This window comes from Stigmatopora argus, chromosome 4 (genome assembly GCF_051989625.1).
Source record: "Stigmatopora argus isolate UIUO_Sarg chromosome 4, RoL_Sarg_1.0, whole genome shotgun sequence".
NCBI classification, from domain to species: Eukaryota; Metazoa; Chordata; class Actinopteri; order Syngnathiformes; family Syngnathidae; genus Stigmatopora; species Stigmatopora argus.
The window spans coordinates 14959510-14977438 of NC_135390.1; the positions used below are offsets into that span (position 1 = coordinate 14959510).

General features: G+C 40.0%; 2 protein-coding genes across 6 annotated transcripts; both read left to right on the forward strand.

The window, feature by feature from the left end:
• The first annotated feature begins 211 nt into the window (after nt 1-211).
• Nucleotides 212-8958, forward strand: LOC144073690 (meiotic recombination protein REC8 homolog). Of its 3 annotated transcripts, XM_077599716.1 has the most exons (18): nt 223-238; nt 319-406; nt 1540-1608; nt 1680-1822; nt 1889-1964; nt 2040-2121; nt 3251-3326; nt 3638-3705; nt 4463-4541; nt 4625-4706; nt 4787-4922; nt 6380-6587; nt 6996-7150; nt 7225-7267; nt 7524-7608; nt 7679-7735; nt 7820-7923; nt 8416-8958. In XM_077599716.1, exons 2-18 carry the CDS (start codon nt 351-353, stop codon nt 8508-8510), a joined length of 1614 nt encoding a protein of 537 aa, XP_077455842.1. In that variant the 5' UTR covers nt 223-238; nt 319-350; the 3' UTR covers nt 8511-8958. The 3 variants fall into 3 exon arrangements, with proteins under 3 accessions (XP_077455841.1, XP_077455843.1, XP_077455842.1); XM_077599715.1 differs by having other exon boundaries at nt 212-406; XM_077599717.1 differs by having other exon boundaries at nt 212-406; nt 7682-7735.
• A 137-nt stretch (nt 8959-9095) lies between these two features.
• clk2b (CDC-like kinase 2b) lies at nt 9096-16969 on the forward strand. 3 transcript variants are annotated; one of them, XR_013300151.1, is made up of 13 exons: nt 9096-9425; nt 10487-10580; nt 10648-10714; nt 10803-10919; nt 11926-12092; nt 12520-12614; nt 13297-13426; nt 13485-13567; nt 13639-13718; nt 13818-13938; nt 16413-16514; nt 16585-16781; nt 16862-16969. XR_013300151.1 is itself a non-coding variant. In XM_077599721.1 (11 exons), exons 1-11 carry the CDS (start codon nt 9219-9221, stop codon nt 14170-14172), a joined length of 1326 nt encoding a protein of 441 aa, XP_077455847.1. In that variant the 5' UTR covers nt 9096-9218; the 3' UTR covers nt 14173-15786. The 3 variants fall into 3 exon arrangements, 2 of the variants coding, with proteins under 2 accessions (XP_077455847.1, XP_077455848.1); XM_077599721.1 differs by lacking the exons at nt 16413-16514; nt 16585-16781; nt 16862-16969 and adding an exon at nt 14008-15786; XM_077599722.1 differs by lacking the exons at nt 16413-16514; nt 16585-16781; nt 16862-16969 and adding an exon at nt 13990-15786 and having other exon boundaries at nt 13818-13908.
• Nucleotides 16970-17929: the final 960 nt, after the last annotated feature.

Consider the following 17929-nt stretch of genomic DNA (forward strand, 5'->3'; position numbering starts at 1 on the left):
TTGGTGTTGGACTGGAAAATATACACCATATATTCATAAATACTAAGGATATTCAGGCTAATCTGTTAGCATTTAAGCACTGGGTATTTTGCTTAACAAAAGATTTTGTTTGCCAGCTGACGACTGTTCATTGTCACTTACCAAATTCACTATAACAGTAGAAGCATCTAGAATAATTTTAGGGGAATTTAGTCAATCCTCGCCCCTCCCCCAGCAATAGATCTTCCCTTAACAACAGGTACTAGTTTGGAGCAGTCATAATCTTAATCCTAAAACATCCGATTAATAAATCATTTCTCACACAAAACCTCCTAAAAGTTTAAACCTTCATCGCCTTGAGCAAAGTCAAGATGTTTTACTACCCTGTTGTTTTAAGACGTGACACTGGATGTTTCGCTACTATTTGGTGAGTCAAGTAGAAAATTCCATTTCTGATGCACTTTTCTATGCAAGCTAATTTTTTTGCCAATTATACTTGCTAGTTATTTTTCTATTTCACTTGAGAATAAGAATCCACAATGCACTTCACCTTGAGTATGTATAAAACATTTATATAGGTGTAATTAGTCAGATTTTTGTTGTGGCACTGATGCTACGCACGTGTCAATTGCATGAGAAAAAATGGTTTCTTCTGTCTATTTTTGCATCAATTTAACGCGACCCAGCTATTTACTTTTTAAAGTCGACCATTTAACTGAAAGGGCATACTTTTAATATATTGTGTATGTATAGTGACTAACACAAAAGTCAACTTTTTTCAAGCTGCGTCACGCTAAAAACTCCGTTCACATAGTGTCAAATTAATGTATTCGTATTCGGCATATAATGCAACTATTCCAATAAACCAACACAACGTTACTCATATTACAGTTTTATATTTCAACTATTCAATTACAAATTTGCTCAATCGCTGCCATCCCCCCACTTCAAATGAATTGGACGTCTACTCGTGAAAAACACATTTAAAATCACAGCAAAATCATTTAAAGAACCCCGCGATTGGGTGTTTATCATCAACCATGGCAGATAGTTAATAAGCTATAACGAAATATATTGCAATTCAACGTTCACAAAAAAAAATGCAAATAATTACAACACTCATTTTGTTTGCAATCATACGAGCCATCTCAATTTGGGGTGCTTATAGACAACCACATAGCCTCCTCCCATTTGCAAAAATGTGTGAATAAACAACTTCAAAAAATGTGTTTATACCTGTACATTTGCACATGAAAATAATACAGAGCATGAGTTTCAAGGCAAAATTCTTTTGAGTTATTTTGACAGAAGCCTCTCTCTCTCTCTCTCTCTCTCTCTCTCTCTCTCTCTATATATATATATATATATATATATATATATATATATATATATCAGCAACATTCTTATTTATTTATATATTTATTTATTAACTTACTTATTACCTATCTATTTATGTCTAAAATGCCTTTCCTATTTCTGCATCCTCACCCTCTTGCTACTGTGACAACGAAATTTCCCGAATACGGGATGAATAAAGTTATCCAATCCAATGTATTTTAGGCTGGCAGCAACGAGGGGGATCCCCGTTCCTCGCCGGGAGTGCCTGAAAGTCAACGTTGGGGACACCTGGTGATCTCTTGTCATTTTGGCTTTCAGTTCATATTTGCCAGCCCTAATCATGCCCCTAAACTTTTTTTCAGCGAAAATATCATCAGTTACATCACGGAGCAAGTGCCACCCCCTCTGCCACACCTGCCAAGGCCTCGCTTCTCCCTGTACTTGTCCTCCCAGCTCCAGTATGGTGTTGTGGTGGTCTACCATCGCCAGTGTGTCATCTTCTTGAGTGAGAAAGCATTACCTGAAGCATGCGTACTCACATAGACCGCTTTTAACGCGTGTTCATTCTCAGAGGAGCTCCAGTCCATTATTGGCCAGCTGGTGAAGCATAAAAAGCCCATGGAGATTAGCACGAAGACCTCCGGAAAGTGAGGCTCAACGTTCCGTACCTAGGGCATTCTCGGAAAATGTATAACCAACCGTCTCTTTTTTTTTCTTTCCAGAAAAACATTGGTTGTAGCCAATGAAGATGATATGATGATGGACCCTTTGTTTGGCGTGATCGATGAGCTCTTTCTGCCGGAGGTAGTCATACGTAACCTTAGAAATGGAACAAATCCAATTTTAAGAAATCGATAGCACTTCTCTTGGGAGAGAACATGCTTCATAGCGATATAGTTTTAAAATAAAATGTCAGATTTCATTTTGCAAATACACTCACTTGCACACATTCAATCGTGTGCGGTCGATTGGTCGCCGGTCTTTTGGTCGCCCCGTCCGCGACAACGGGCGACCAAAAGACCGACGACCAAAAGACCGACGACCAAAAGACCGGCGACAAAACAAGGTAAAACAACATGGTCTACGCATCAATAAAAGCCAACAATGGCCATGAGCAGTTTCACTGAGCCGACGTGTGAGTGTATAAGAGTTTGTATGTACATGCGTTGTCCCTTTAAGAAGCTACGTCAGTCAGGGTCTTAACAAGTTCTCCAACAAAAAAACAATCAAAGTCCGGGAAATTTGGAGCTTTTCTTTAGCCTAATAATTACTAGGGCATTAAGTATGACTAAATAGTAATTCGCAGTTTGTATGTAGGGAATTTGAGCAACGATTTAAATGGTAATTATCACTTACCTTCCGGGCGACTAAAAGACCGGCGACCAAAAGACCGGCGACCAAAAGATCGGCGACCAAAAGAACGGCGACCAAAAGACCGGCGGCCAATCGACCGTGTACCCATTCAATATTTATGTAAACTGTGGTGGCACGATGCCTTGAGTGGTTAGCATGTCGGCCTCACAGCTCTGGGGGTCCTGGGTTTAAATCCAGGTCGGTCCTCCTTTGTGGAATTTGTATGTTCTGACCGGGCCTGCGTGGATTTTCTACGGGCGCACTGGTTTGACAGTGATAGAAAATATTTTTCACATCATTTCCTCCCTTTTCAAATGGCATTGGATGTTGATTGGCGTCAAAAAGCGGGCGCTGTTTGATTTATTGGCGCATCACATGTTTGTGTTTTGTGGCAATTTATCACATCTGGGCTTTGCTGGTATAGGGTCATTTAGTGGCTCTTCCATATAATTTATTTAAGAAGTTTAAGCTATGTAGATTTAAGTACATACAGTACATATATCTGGGTATTGGGTCGGAAGTAAAAAAAAAAAAACTTCATTGTGACATCCCTAATTTAAGCATTATCTTTACTTATTAGGAGGAAATGCCTGATAGACAAGTGTCTCCTGAGATGCCTGGACCAAGCCGGATGTCCTCATCTTCATCATCCAGCAGTAATCACAATTGATCATTTATCCATTTTCCATAGAAGAATCTTTGTTGATGTAGTTTCAACGCTAGCAATAACACAAGCATAGTGGTGGGCTGTGAAGATGCAAAGGAACAATTGAAACAATGCGAGAAATGTAAATAATTATGTGACAAAAGATCTTCCTATAACATACGTGCTTATTGGCCAGAGCACGTTTAGACAAATAACTATGAAGACATGCAGTTTAGGACACATAGCTGAAGAAAAGATTTTCCTTATATTTTTGCGAATGGTTCCCATGTGACGTCATTCTCGTGTTTCTACTCCATCCAGATATCACCGCGGCTCCCCAAGATATCACTCTGAGAGAGCCGGAAGCCGGCTCATTGAGACAGCCGGAGGTACTACGAGACTGGAGCTAATAGTTTATTTTTAATATGACGTTCTGGGAAAAAAAAGTAGTTAGTGTCGTTTTTAATCAGGAAAAAAAATAAAGAAATTACGCCTGTCCAAATTTTCAGCCTCTTTTTCACCGTGTAATTTCTTATTTCATTTTTATTTTTAGTCGTTTCTTGGGAGTGTAAATATTCTCGTTTCATCCATTTGCTTATGTAAAAAAAAAAGAATAAAATACAGTAAATATTTTCAATACACAGAGCTGGCTGGCTGCCAACCTCCGTCGACCCCATTTCAGGAGTTTTATTTTTTCATCAGTTGTGAATGCGCAGATTCGATAAAAATGTAAAAAAAATAGTAACGCGGGGCAAATTTAAATCAAATTGTTACTATCATGCTCGGATGATTCACAATGCACTCGTGTTACCGAATTCATCCGGTTTATAGTGCAGTTGAATCAAATGCAGAAGTAAGGTGGCGGTAGCCGTAGCGATGGTGTGAATTTTGAGGCATTTAAATTGGAAATTTAGTACTTTTCCAAAATGGGTTGCTTCAACAACAAAAAAACTTTGGTGACCATTTTTAGGATTTCCGGAGTTCAGAGACCTTGTCAGGAGTAAACTCCTGAAATTCCGGAGGAGTTGGCAGCTCTGACTACAGATTATTATTTTGTTATTGTTCAACAACAGGAAATGTGGAAGGCTGGATCTGTCCCTTACCCTGTAGGTGTGCTTTATAATTTGTGATCTTTTTTTCCAACAGTTTGAAGGTGAAGACTTGATAGACAATGTTCTGGATACACTTGAGATTCTGATGTCCCAAAATAACAATTTCCTGGATGGTGAGTCACTAGTTCGCTGTCTCGATCTACCCGTGTGATACACACACTACAGAGGTATTCATTCTCGATATGTCCTCACTCAGAAGTGGACAGACCTGTGGCAGCACCCGAACCAGAGGAGGCACGAGAAAGGGCAGCAGAGCCCGGGACGGATGCCACTCTCGAGTAAACGAAAATCCGAAAAGACAAGTTTTGCAGATGTTTTTGCAAACATAAACACTCGCTCTGTGGCTGTTCTTGTTCAGAGTGGATCCCGTGAGCACTGCCGCCCCAGACGTCACCTCGCTCCCCGATGCTCCCACTGAGATTGCCCAAATGCTGGCTGATCAAGCCACTCCCGTTTCAGCCCCACCGCCATCCTTGTCAATTTCAGACATTGAGGTACAAACACGAAGTTTAACGATTTAAATAAAAGGTCGCTTCAGTTGTGCCTATACATTTAAAGTGTTATGGCACTTTACTGAAGTGGATAGAGAGTATTATGTTGTCCATTGTTAAAATGTCAACACCAAATTCAATTTAAATGAATATTTATGTCAAGCAGTAAGATTTCAAATTCACAAAACGTGTCTACATATGAAATTACCTAATCATTGTGTAGATGCTCATACTCCAATCCTGGATGTTTTATAATGAGATCAGAGATGAAGTCATATAGAGAAAGACAATGATGTCATCACATAAGTACCAAAGCAAACGCTAACCATGCACTCACTGCATGCATCATTTTCATGTCTTTACTACCTTTAAAGTGTATCTTTGATAATGGACTTCTAAGGGACACGTTATTTCTCATTGTGGTTTAACCCTACTATTAGGCTTTTAATAGTGATAAGGGTCCTGAGGAATTTAATCCCGATAAAAGAACAAAATGTGCGCTTTGTCGGCCATGGGTAAGCATTTGCTGCCGTTAGCTGCTTTAACAATAACTTCTTAGTCCAACTTCAAGCAATTCATAGTATCAAATAGTGGTAGAATGATAAACACTGGAACCGAAACACTTTCCCGAATGTGTGAAAGTGAAACCCGTATCGGTGATTGTTTTCTTTTAAGAACAAAAATAAACTTTCCAATTCTGGATGTGTATCGTTTATCTATTATTTCTTCATCTTTTAATTAATGCCACCTTTGGCTAGTTTATTGTTACTTTTTTCTTCCACTATTTTCCTGTCAAGAGTTTGGAATTGTTCTCAGATTATATGTTAGCATTTACATAAACAAGGTTTTAAGAAGATTTTAAACTCTTAATAACAACGTAACTCACCAAATAAACTAAGCAAATGAAATTATACAATCATGAGATCATATATGTTAGCGGGTTGGCCTCATACCTCTGGACTCCTGGGTTCAAGTCCAGGTCGGTCCACCTGTGTGGACTTTGCGTGTTCTCCCCGGGCCTGTGTGGGTTTCCTCCGGGTACTCCGGTTTCCTCATGTATGGTAGGCTGAATGGACACTCTAAATTGCCCCTAGGTATGGGTTTGAGTGTGCATGGTTGTCCGTCTCCTTGTGCCCTGCGATCGGCTGGGCACCCATTCAGGGGGTCCTCCGCCTCTGGCCCGGAAACAGCTCCAGCACCCCCCGCGACCCTAATGAGGATAAAGCGGTTCAGAAAATGAGATGAGCCAAGATCATATATTTGGTGTAACACTAGAAATTAAAAAGATATACATTATTTTGGAGTTAGATTTTGCGTTTGCATCTCTTTTTTTCATGTCGTCCTCGTGTAATGATTTTAGAAATACTATAGAAGTTAAGTGACCAGTTCTGTGTCAATACAGTTTGTGTAAACTCTGAGGAATCATGATCCCATCACCAGTAACAAGTATGTACTCTTAGGCTGTGCCCCGCCCAGGGGAGACGGAGATGAAGAGGGAGAAGAGGAAGAGACAGCTGATCTTTTTCGACCCACAAACTCAGATTCCCCATAAAGAACTGGAGAAGCAATTCAAGGATCCTCTGTTGGAGACCAGGGTGCGGCCCCTCCTGCCGCCTGCGTCGCTCAAGTTGAAAAGCGCGAGTGAGCTGCTCCGTGAGCCCTGTGGGGGTGAGTATGACCGACTGTGAAGTAGATTCGCAACTAAATTTGCCACATTTTTGCGTCAAGTTTCCCCCCTCCCATTTTTATAGTTTGTAGACGGTTTGGGGGTAGTATTAAAGAATTAAATTATGCTAATTTAATGTAAAATTTGCCACTACTTCCGAAAAATTCTATTTGCAATACCGCTTCTGGAACAAATTAATTTCTTAAGTGGATGTACCACTGTATATTGTACCTTTAATAATAAAAACAAACAAGACTGGTATTTTTTTTTTTCATCAGGATGCGATTCTTCCCAACATTTCCCTTCGTTCACATTCTCCTGTACACATGCTGATCTTTTAAAGCTCACCTCAGTAACCTTTCCAAAAATATATCCCGCTGTTGTTTCTCTCCCCCCTCTCCTTCCAACAGTCTTACCCGAAGAGTTAATGTTTCTATGGAGACAGGCTGCCACCATCACGCCTGTCGACAGAGCAGAGCTTTGGCCCCTTCATGAGGATATAGAGTCCAGTGATTCTGACCAGGAAAATTTGAAGGCAACTGAGAGAGAAGAAGCCGCTATTGAGGTTTGGAAAGCGGAGTCAGACACTTGTTTAAAATACATGACGAGTTGAATCACGGTATCTGTCTTTGATGGCAGATCCCTCGACATGGAGCAGAACCCGAAACTCCTGATATATCAGGTAAATAGGTGAAGGTCCGAAGCACAGCCATTGTTCAAGTAGTTTCCCCCCCCCCAAAAAAATTGAAATCAGCATCATTCACAGTTTAAAGGTGAAAGGATGCACCTAATTTTGTGTGATCTGCATCTGGCATATGCACAAATCGATCCATCATCTTAGTGATCTTCTGTTCCCCATACAAGGATTTCAGTGGTCGGGAGTATTTTTTTTTTACACAAGATAAAACGGATTGTTTCTGTTGTGAATGTTTGTCAAGGTCCTGTTTCAATTGCGCTGGAGGCATCGGGCACACTGGCATCTTCCCGAGAGGTCTCCCCCTTCTCCCTGATAGAGCCAGATAGGTGATTCTCACAAGATATTTGTGAGGCTGATGAAACAGTTAAAAATGTAGAACTTATTTTTATGTCTCAGCAGGTCTAAGCATAGCCCCACAATGCAGAGCATCCCTGAAATGCCAGCCAATCTTGAGTAATAATCCTCACCTGTGTCTGATTGTCACTTTGAGAAGATCATGATTGATGCATGCTCATGTGTGCACGTGTCTCCATCCAGGACATTAGAAGAAGAGATGAAGGAAAATGTTGTGCTTTTTCACGATCTACTTCCTTCTGATGCCGACCGCCGGACTGCGAGCAAGAATTTCCAGAAGGTTCTTGGTATGACAAAAGTCTTTTTAACTTCATGCAAAAAAAAGTATGTTTAAACTAACAAACATACATAAAATAGTGTTACCAAAAATGATGGTAAATGCTAATAAATTAAGAAGTTAATTATTAAACATTCCATAGCTGCTAATGATTAAAAGTACTATACTATGTGCAATGGCAGAGAACTGGGACAGATTTATTCATATTTTGACCGTTAGATGTCAGTGTGCTTTCAACTTAGACACCTGCTAGGACCTACGCATATGTTCACATATCAAACCTAACCTAAGCACTGGTGGAAACCCTTCAATTAGAATGGGCGGACTGGCCTTGAACGCTCATGTTTTAGTGCCATTCACAATGCTAAACGTCCAATTGTTCATTGGTCCCCCCAGTCAAAATAGATTGGACGTCAAGCAGCCTAATTGCCAGCAGAGTTAAAAAGGGTGTCCTATAAACTGCAAATAGACTAGCCGAGTCATAAGTTTGTATGTGTTGTAGGACTATTCCAGAGCAAGAAGTTGCGTGCGGAGCAGGCAGAGCCATACGGCGACATCTTGATCTTTCCTGGTAGCAACTACTCCGCGCCTCAGTGAAGCAAACATCTGTTCAGTCTGTTGTTAACTATTGTTATAAGGGCCAGTTTTCAGATTTTAACAAAAACAAATGCAACGTTAGCACTGTTTTTAGATATTCACAATGGCATGACCTTCCAAATGTTTCTTGCCAGTTTTACAAATATAGACATTGCCCTGTTTTTACCTGTTCACAACAGAATCTAGTCGTTACAAAAAAGTTTTCAGAATGAATTTTACTATTTGACTCATCTAGTTTCTAGATTGCAGCAGCGGTTTGGCTTTCCCAATTTGTCTTAAAAAAGATGTTGTAGCACTGTGCATATTTTACAGCAAGAAGTCACTTGTTATAAAGGTGGAATAGTTTCAAATTCAAGAAGAAAAAGGCAAGTTTTACTAGTATATATTGTTTTTCCATGCTCACAGTGTCCTGACCTTCCCAATAAAGCCAGCTTAAACAGCCTGTAAAGCAAGCGTGCGCTGTATATTGTAAGAAATGCGAGCTATGCAGGGCAGGACAGGTGTGGCAAAACACATGCGAGGTTAAGGAGGTACAAGGAGGACATTGAAGTGAAACCAGAGACCCCCCCTTCTCCGTTCTCCCCCCTTGAACACATCTTGATTCTTCCTCTACTTAAGGGGGAGTTGCCACGCAAGTTTATTATTAGTCTGGACACTACTGTCTCATTTCACTTTTGCCCTTCGAGTTGCCTTACCTTTATTGTGTTTATGCTCTTCTTTTGTCTGTCCTTCACATTTGATCTGATTTGGCAATACTGCAGGTTATTTTCTGTCCCTGCTTTTCCCCCCCCACTGCTCCTGGCGGTCGGCCTTTCTTCCTCCATCCTCCCTGCAGAGGTGCTGTGCACAATGGGGAAGACGGAGCTAAACTCTGTGTCCAAAACCTTCCTGGATTGTCTTTGCCTCTGCCTGTCAGTGAGTATACCTTTGTGCATTTGCTGTGGCCTTGACCTAAAAGTGTCCATGCATTTTTTCATCCTGGGCATTCAGCTATAGCGTAGTAGTTGCTATGATAGGCTGCTGCACGCACGCCGGGGCTTCTCATATTAATAACAGTCACAGAATGTGGATGGAAATAGCGCCCCGATTCCTCCAAGGAGGCCAGATGTCATGTCTTATTAACCTTTGTAAACAAGCTGGGGTCAGAGCTGAAGTAAAAAAATAAATAAAAAAAACACTTTTGAAGGTACTGTACACTGAGCCATTATCTAAGACAGCGGTCTCCAACCTTTTTGTCACCGTGGACAAGTAAAGCTCTTTCTATTTTCCCGCAGACCGGCTAATGAGGAGGGCGACAACTTAAGACAAAATTGTGTGGGGGTGGGGTCGGTGCATAAACGACGTCCACGACGGCAAAACAAAAAAAGTCCCAAGCATAATAGCATTTATTTATCATTATAACGACTTTTCTCATTTCGAGTAAGAGGGGGAGATTGAAAACGTTAATATTTATTACTCTGACGGACCGGCACCAGGTCGCTCGTGGACCGCTACCGGTCCACGGACCGGTGGTTGGGGACCACTGATCTAAGGTACAGCCTTGACTCACAAGTTGTACAGATGTAGTCTTGGCACAAAAATAATAGGTCCCTTGTGATAGGTTTCACAGATTGTGAAGTGTGATTGGACCCAAATGCAGGGAAGCAGGCAAAGACGGAGTAGAGTCCACTAACAGAAACATTAATAAAAGAGGCAAGGTTCTCCAAAAATAATAGACTTCGAAATCAAATGTGACGGGGTGGACCTGGGGAAACGAGGATCACAGGACTTGGGCATGAGCATGACAAATGTAGAACGATCTGACAAGGACTGACAAACACGCAGACATGGGTTGACGAGATAATCAGAAACACCTGAGTCACACAAGAGGCAGCCATCAGGAGATACACCAAGGGCAGGAAATGACTGGATAATCATAGGGACAGGTCACACGGGGAAAACAACAACAAAAGCAATCCCTAAAACCTTGTTTTTAGCAAGGAAGCGGGGAAGCAGCAGCTGAAAGTGGCAAGGAATGCACAGCCAATGGACACCTGGTCTACAAAAATGGACACATTCTAGAGGACCGATGTAGGTAACATTTCAACGTTTTATTCTTAGGGCATTTAGCGGTATTCATGATAGTCCATTCTCTCAGATGAAATCCTGGAAACGCTTGGTGAAGGGACCTTTGGGAAGGTTGTGCAATGTTTGGACCACAGCAGGTAAAAATATCCTTTTATATAATGAAAGCTGAGCAAGAGCAAATGCATCAATTATTATTAATTGATTGTTTTTTTTTTATATTTGAAGAAGTGGACGTCAAATTGCTCTGAAGATCATTAAGAATGTCGACAAGTACAGAGAAGCAGCCAAATTGGAAATTAACGTTTTGGAAAGGATTAGACAAAAAGATCAGCACAAACTTTAGTGAGTTATGTGTCATTTTGTCACATTTTCATCATTTAAAGGGACAGACAAGAGCCATAAATTTGACCTCTGTGTGGAAAATGCTTTCTAAAAGAATCCAAATATCCCAATCACTAATTAGAGAGAGCTATGATGACAGACAAAATACTGCTTAACCAGAAAAATGACAAGAGCTCATTGGCACAGCGATTTTGTGACGACTGTGATGTCATTTATACCCACGCGTCTTTTTATTGGAGGTTACGGACTGCAAGACAGGATGTATAAAAATGCCAGAGAAGTCTGTGGGCTTATCAGTGTCTGGCTGCCAGGCGAAACAAAATAGCAAATGAATTTCCTAACGCTGATAGTTTGAGCAATGCGCCTTTCTCGGGTTACTGCAGGCTAACAGTTTGAGCCATTGGGTCATTGGGTTTTATGTCTTCATTGGAAGAGGAGTCATGCGGTCAATTAGAACAAAGCCACAAAGAAATCAATTTGAGATCGAATAGTTTACATCACGCACTGTTACATAATATATCAAAAACAAATTTTCTGATGTCTAAGCACTCTTAGTATACTCAGTAATAGTATCAGAACCGATACGACTATTTTTGGAGTATCTGACAGTATCAGATTCGTAACGACTTAGGATCCAGTAGTCGGGTGTTTTCAGAACCATGATAGTTTTCGGCTGCTTTACATGATAAAAGTGTCATGTAAAATTTGTAGACATCATTTTTTTTGAGGTACCAACAGGGCTCAGTCAAAAAAAAATCTCTTGTCATTTACTGGTTACATTATTTTGACTGGTCTGAAATATAGGTGTCGGATAATTTTTTATTTTTTTTTAAATCGGATTGAAGAAAAAAAACTGCATTGGGAGACATACCTAGATGCAACATTATCGGGCACTGTTAGCACAAAATGCTGGTTAAAATCACAGTTACAAAGAAACTAAAATCAAATAATTGCACATTTTATTGCACTCCAATAAAATGTTTGTGTTTTCAAATCCCCCAATCAGCCACTGTGTGCAGATGCTGGATTGGTTCGACTACTACGGCCACATCTGCATCTCTTTTGAGCTCTTGTCGCTCAGTACTTTCGACTTTCAGAAGGGCAACAACTTTCTGCCATACCCCATCCAGCACATCCGACACATGGCTCACCAGATCTGCCGCGCTGTCAGCTGTGAGTTCAGTTTGCCTCGCAAGTGGCGGAGTCACTTTATTTTTATTCCTTACTTGCTCATGGATAAAAGTGTCTGATGTCAGTAAGAGGATTATGTAGCTGCAAAAAGAAAACAAGCAGTGACAGACAGGAAAGAGAAAGGCTAAGCTAAATTTGTTTGATTTGTACTCAAGTTAAATAACATTGAGATATCTTTTTGCCCGGTAACATTTGGATGAGAGGAAATAAATCACCAATAGCATGTTCGGGAAAATGTCTATAAGACCTGGAATTGTGAACATTTGAAAAGAAATAGGATTTCTGAGCACCTCTAATCAAATCTTTTTTATTTTTTTTATTTTCGTCAACCACAAGAGGACGTTGACTTCCCCTGATAAACCCTCGACCTAATTTTCCTGCGCTTTCCCTTCCTTTCTTTTCACTGCAGTTCTCCATGACAACAGGCTGACTCACACCGACCTGAAGCCAGAGAATATCCTTTTTGTCAACTCCGACTACTCCGTCATATACAACGCCGACAAGGTTAGAAACAAAAGCATGCACAGGCAGGGAATTTAAAGAAAATATTCTAAAAGGGAGGATGGGATTTTCTTGGGAGTTGCAAAATTGAATGCAATTCTGAAAGCGTCAACATCACCCACTCAGAGTATTTATAGTATTGTGTAAGTTTATGCTGTGGGTTGCCTTTGGTGATTAACCTTGCTGTGACCAAATTCTGCCATTTTAAAAGTGTACTTTGATAGAAAATATATAATCAGGAGAGCAGACATGATAATAAGTGCATACCAGGTCAATAAAAGTATTCTGTATAGGCCAAACTTCAAAATGTATCCTTATGCTGTGAGTTGTATTGAATGACCTTGCTGTGAAAAAAGCCTGACATTTTAAAAGTGAAAGAGAAGAAAAAATTAAACGAATAGAACGGATAATGAGTGTGTGCTAAGGCAATACAAATTATTTTTTACAGGACAAAACCTGTACAGAGAAGGCATAAGAATGTAAAAATGAGTGTAGTGCTGTCACCATCAGACCAGTAAGCCTTACAATACAAAGGTTAACATGTAACATTATAATTTTTAAACAGTTAAAATGTATTCTAAATTTTACTGGAAATAGTTTTTTGTTGAACAGTTATTGTATTTTTTTAACATTTTGTTTATTCTTGATAGCATGATTCACTCGTGTGCCGCGTCTATGTTTGCAGAAGTGCAACGAGAGGCGAGTCAACAACACCACGGTTCGCGTCGTCGATTTCGGCAGCGCCACTTTCGACCGGGAACACCACTCCACCGTCATCTCCACGCGCCACTATCGAGCCCCGGAGGTCATACTGGGTAAGGCACGTTTTCCGCCGTTTTTGTCATGTGTGACCGTGTCCTCTATCCGCTACAGAGTTAGGTTGGACTTACCCATGTGATGTGTGGAGCATAGGCTGCATCCTGTTTGAGTACTACGAAGGATTCACTCTGTACCAGGTCTTTAGCACATGGCTTGACACTTCCGGCAGAAAGCCTGGATGAGCTTGATATGACATCTGGTTTGGCAGACTCATGACAATAAGGAGCATCTTGCTATGATGGAACACATCCATGGACCAATTCCACTGAGAATGGTTCGAAGGAGCAGGTAATTAGTGACGTTTCAAATGGTTCCCAAAATAGTTACTGTCCGTGAATAAAAAATAAGCGAAAACTGAGTTGCAATTCAACAAAATGTCCCCTCCAGGAAGCAGTGCTATTTCCACTGTGGTCGCCTCAACTGGAACGAGTGCTCCAAGTCTGGACGCTACGTTAAAGCCAAATGCAAACCTTTGCAAGTGAGCTTATCACCAGCCTTTCAACATGAGGTAAGAAGTTAAAAACCTTCCCTTGACTCTCTTGGTGGCTGTTTTTCCCAGAAGTACCTGTTGTCACAGGGCAGGGAACACCATCACCTTTTTGACCTTTTGGAGAAGATGCTGGAGTATGAGCCTTCCAAACGTATCACTCTTTCTGCCGCTCTCAGCCACCCTTTCTTCACGCAAACCCAACATTCAGATAAGGCTAATACAACCAGAAATAGCTATACTATGGGGCGATAATATTTAACTAAAATCCATTAAGTTGTACTGGTCATTTTATGAGGTGGAAAACGCAGTGGCGCTGTTCCTCAAAAGACGAGCTAAAAATGTTGCAGGATTTTGACAAGCTGACCAGAATGGTCGTTCGTTTCTTGGCAACAATAGAATTGAGGGCAAATTGCAATGCATTGCCCTGCATTTACATCTCGTGGTTTACCTAGTTGGTGCTGTTTTGTTCATTCCAAATGCAGTAGATAAGATTATTCAGTCAGAGTTAAGTCTAAATCAGAGTTGACTCTTTGGAGTGAACATGTTGTATTGCGAATAATGGCAATCTTCCTGCAAGATCTTGAAGCTCCTTCAATGTTTTGTATTGATCTGGTTTTCCCGATGCGATTTAGCTCCGCTGTTTGTATTTTTTTTCTCCAAACAAACACTAAGCTTGTGGAAAACGGAGGGAACAAAGGGACCAAATGTCACGCTCGCACGCACACGTTTGCAAACATAGACAGAATCCGGTTACGTGTTTGCCATTGACAGTGGCAACTTGATTGAGTGCAGAGCGCATAGTCAAGGCTGCCGGTGTGCGTTCTTGCCTGCAACCTTGGGTGGTCCCTGTGTGTTTGTGTGTGCATGTATGCTTATCTGCTTAACTTTTCCCGGCAACACTTAACATTTTATCTGGTTTTAATAAATCTATATTTGGAGAAGTTGTAAGAATGTTCTAACAAATCCTTGAAGTTTGGATTTTCTTACCATTTGAGTTTTCCCCACCAACTCCCATATTCCAAAATGCTGATGTCAGGTTCTGTGAAGACACTAAAATGTTTAAACTTGCTTATAATCTGTTCTTTGCACCCGTAAAAGCATTGCCAAAAATATCTACGCAAGTAAAAGTATTGTTATATTTGTGAACTTGGTGAAACAATTCAATTTACACAAAAAAGTTAAAGTAATGATAATAAATGTAATTGGCTATTTTCTGCCACTAATACTTTGCTGTTTTGTCATACTCCAGCACGTGTGTGAACTCATGCTTTGGCGTGCTATACAGTTAAGTCACCTTAAGGAGCTCACATTAGTTAGCCTTATTATTACTGGGTGTCCTTCTCGCATCATTTCTCACCCGTTTAGCTGCATTATGTATGTCATATACTGCATGTTTGTGCTTCCCAATGAACTCTTGAGTGTTGGGGGCAGATGCACGTGTTGGACTCTGATCCACAAGAGAATCCTCTAAGTGGCTTTTTTAGTACGCGAGCATGAAAAGGTGGTCATACTCACTCTTACAAAAGATGACACATTGTGTGTTCATCAAAGAGAACCACTTTTGTGGGTGCTATGGACACAATAATTGAATGATTGTTATTGTAATGTAATATATAAAGTGTATGACAGTTTGTGGTACATTTGTGACTCATTGTATTAGTGATCAAGGGTGCTAAATAGGCCGGAACCAGACAAATTGCTTAGAGTGGAACCTTTAATTGAGTATTTTTAAGAGGTTACGAAAAGTTCCGTATTTTTTAGAAGAAAAAAATGACTGTAGGCTATAGACAATGCATTCAGGAATTGCTGTTTAATTGTAAGCACAGTGTTAATGTTATGTTGTCTTGGAATAAAAACTGAAAAATTATTATGTTATAATAATGAATTTATTGATCATGGAGAATATTTTAAGTATTTTCGCAGGTAAAAATAAACTAGGTAAGTAACTTAGAGTACTGTTTCTCGTTTGAAGGTAAGTGGTTGGAATTCTTTCATTTGTTGGGCATATTTTTTCATCACTTTTTCCTGACTAAAGTATGAATGATTAGGTCTGACTGTTTTTTTGCAATTCATTTTGTATTATTTTTTTATCATTTATCACCCTGATCATATGTTAATTGATCAAGATATTCATTTTAGTTTTTCAAAAGTATGAATGATTAGGTCTGACTGTTTTTTGCAATTCACTTTGTATTAATTTTTATCATTTATCACCCTGATCATATGTAAATTGACCAAGATATTCATTTTAGTTTTTCTGTGTATGCCTTTTCTAGCCTTTAAAAAAAAGCACAATTGTTTGGTATTTTTCTTCATTTATGGGCATCTTGCTAATGTATGTATTTTCCATTGTTGCCATTATGATGAACAATTGAGTTACAGTAGATGAATTATGGATCTGATTATTTGTGGCTCATCTTTGCAATGACGGAAATTGATGAATACAAATATTAATCCCCATTCAAATATTTATTTTCCATTTTCACCCCAAGCAATCCAGTCAAGGAGGTCAAACCAATGCTTTGCAAAGCCCGTCAGTGTCATGTGCACATGACATCATCCTAATGTGTCCGCTAAGCCTTCCACATGAGCACGTGAGTCATGGTGGGAGCTGTACCTGACACTGCTAACAAGATTCCCCTCATTAAGTGCTAATCCACCCAGGAGAGTTGAGGAGTGGCAAACCACCAGAAGGGTCTATTCGTCAAGTATAGAGATCACACGGAGGTTGACGGAGACAACAGATCCGAGCAACTTCAATTAGTTATTAAAGGGTTTGGCAGATGGACGCCAATACCACCTATTGGGAACACATATCCGCTCTAACCCTCCCAGCTGTAACTACCTACTTGCATCCTATGGTAAGACTGAGGAGGCTATTTTGCACATTAGGTACTATATGCATATAGTGTCTGTGTGTTTGACTACTGTACTTGTCCAGGTCTCCTTCTAACTTTTTACTGCTCGAGGGCCCCGTGTAAATTGTCACATCCACGCAACATGCCTGAAGTGAAGCACAACTCAAGCCTTCATCAACAAATGTAAATATGTAAGTAAATTCCATTCCGATGACCTAAAAATGGTAATGAGTGATATACTATTCAAAGAAGCTTTCTATCTAAAATAAAGGTTTCCATGTCAACTGTTATACCCCGAACATTCTCCCTCCTAGTCAAATTCTCTTCCACCAAACGGTTTGTGAATTAAATAACTAACACATTTTTAAAAGTTCAATGTGGAAAGTTTCAAGTTGTTTAGAACTGTTAAAGTATTGGTCTGTATCGAAAGTACTAGGTTTAATCCTTTATGTGGACTAGTATACATATGGTAGAAATAATAATGGTAATCTTACTTCTTGTCTTTTTGATTATCGCGGCCATGTGTGGTCTACATTACTGTATTGGTCATTTAAAAAAATATAGCCTCACTAAGACCTTTTGGATCATCCAGGCCACAATATTGTTCATTCATTTAACCGTATCTACCTTCTAATCCTCACATTGTGTTTGTAGAGCATGGAGTCAGTGAGGCGCATGAAGAAGTCTCTGCGTGTGCCCATCACAAAACTCTCACGCTGTGTGAGGACCATGAGCAAAAGGAAATTGTGTGCCAAACGCAGAAACCACAGAGCTCGACGTAGCGGAGGAAGAGGAAGTTACGGTAGCAAAGGGAATGTCCCTCTTGGACGAACCCCTGGCAAACACCCGTCAGCCTTTTGCTCCTACCAGGCCGACTTGGAAAAGGAGAGGCAAGTGCAAACATGGCAGTGATGTTTCATTCATGTGATGTTTTCACAGTGTGACATGTTGTAACATCGTTTTAAATTATTTGTTTATATGTATAATACATGTATTAATGAAAATGTATACTGGAAATAGAATACTTTTATTTTTTTTAACATTTTCTTAATTCAACTGAAATATTTTGTGTATATTATATTCACTAAAAAGCATGCACATTCAAATGATTATTTTGGCGTGTTTATTTCCTTGCAGAAAGCTGCGCGAAG

Coding starts and splice junctions, on each gene's coding strand:
- clk2b (XM_077599721.1), top strand. CDS start 9,219: ATGCTCTTCTTTTGTCTGTCCTTCACATTTGATCTGATTTGGCAATAC. Junction 9,426..10,486: donor GTCTTTGCCTCTGCCTGTCA/GTGAGTATACCT, acceptor CCTTGTTTTTAG/CAAGGAAGCGGGGAAGCAGC. Junction 13,568..13,638: donor AAGGATTCACTCTGTACCAG/GTCTTTAGCACA, acceptor CTGGTTTGGCAG/ACTCATGACAATAAGGAGCA.
- LOC144073690 (XM_077599715.1), top strand. CDS start 351: ATGTTTTACTACCCTGTTGTTTTAAGACGTGACACTGGATGTTTCGCT. Junction 1,965..2,039: donor AGCACGAAGACCTCCGGAAA/GTGAGGCTCAAC, acceptor TTTTCTTTCCAG/AAAAACATTGGTTGTAGCCA. Junction 3,706..4,462: donor GCTCATTGAGACAGCCGGAG/GTACTACGAGAC, acceptor TTTTTCCAACAG/TTTGAAGGTGAAGACTTGAT.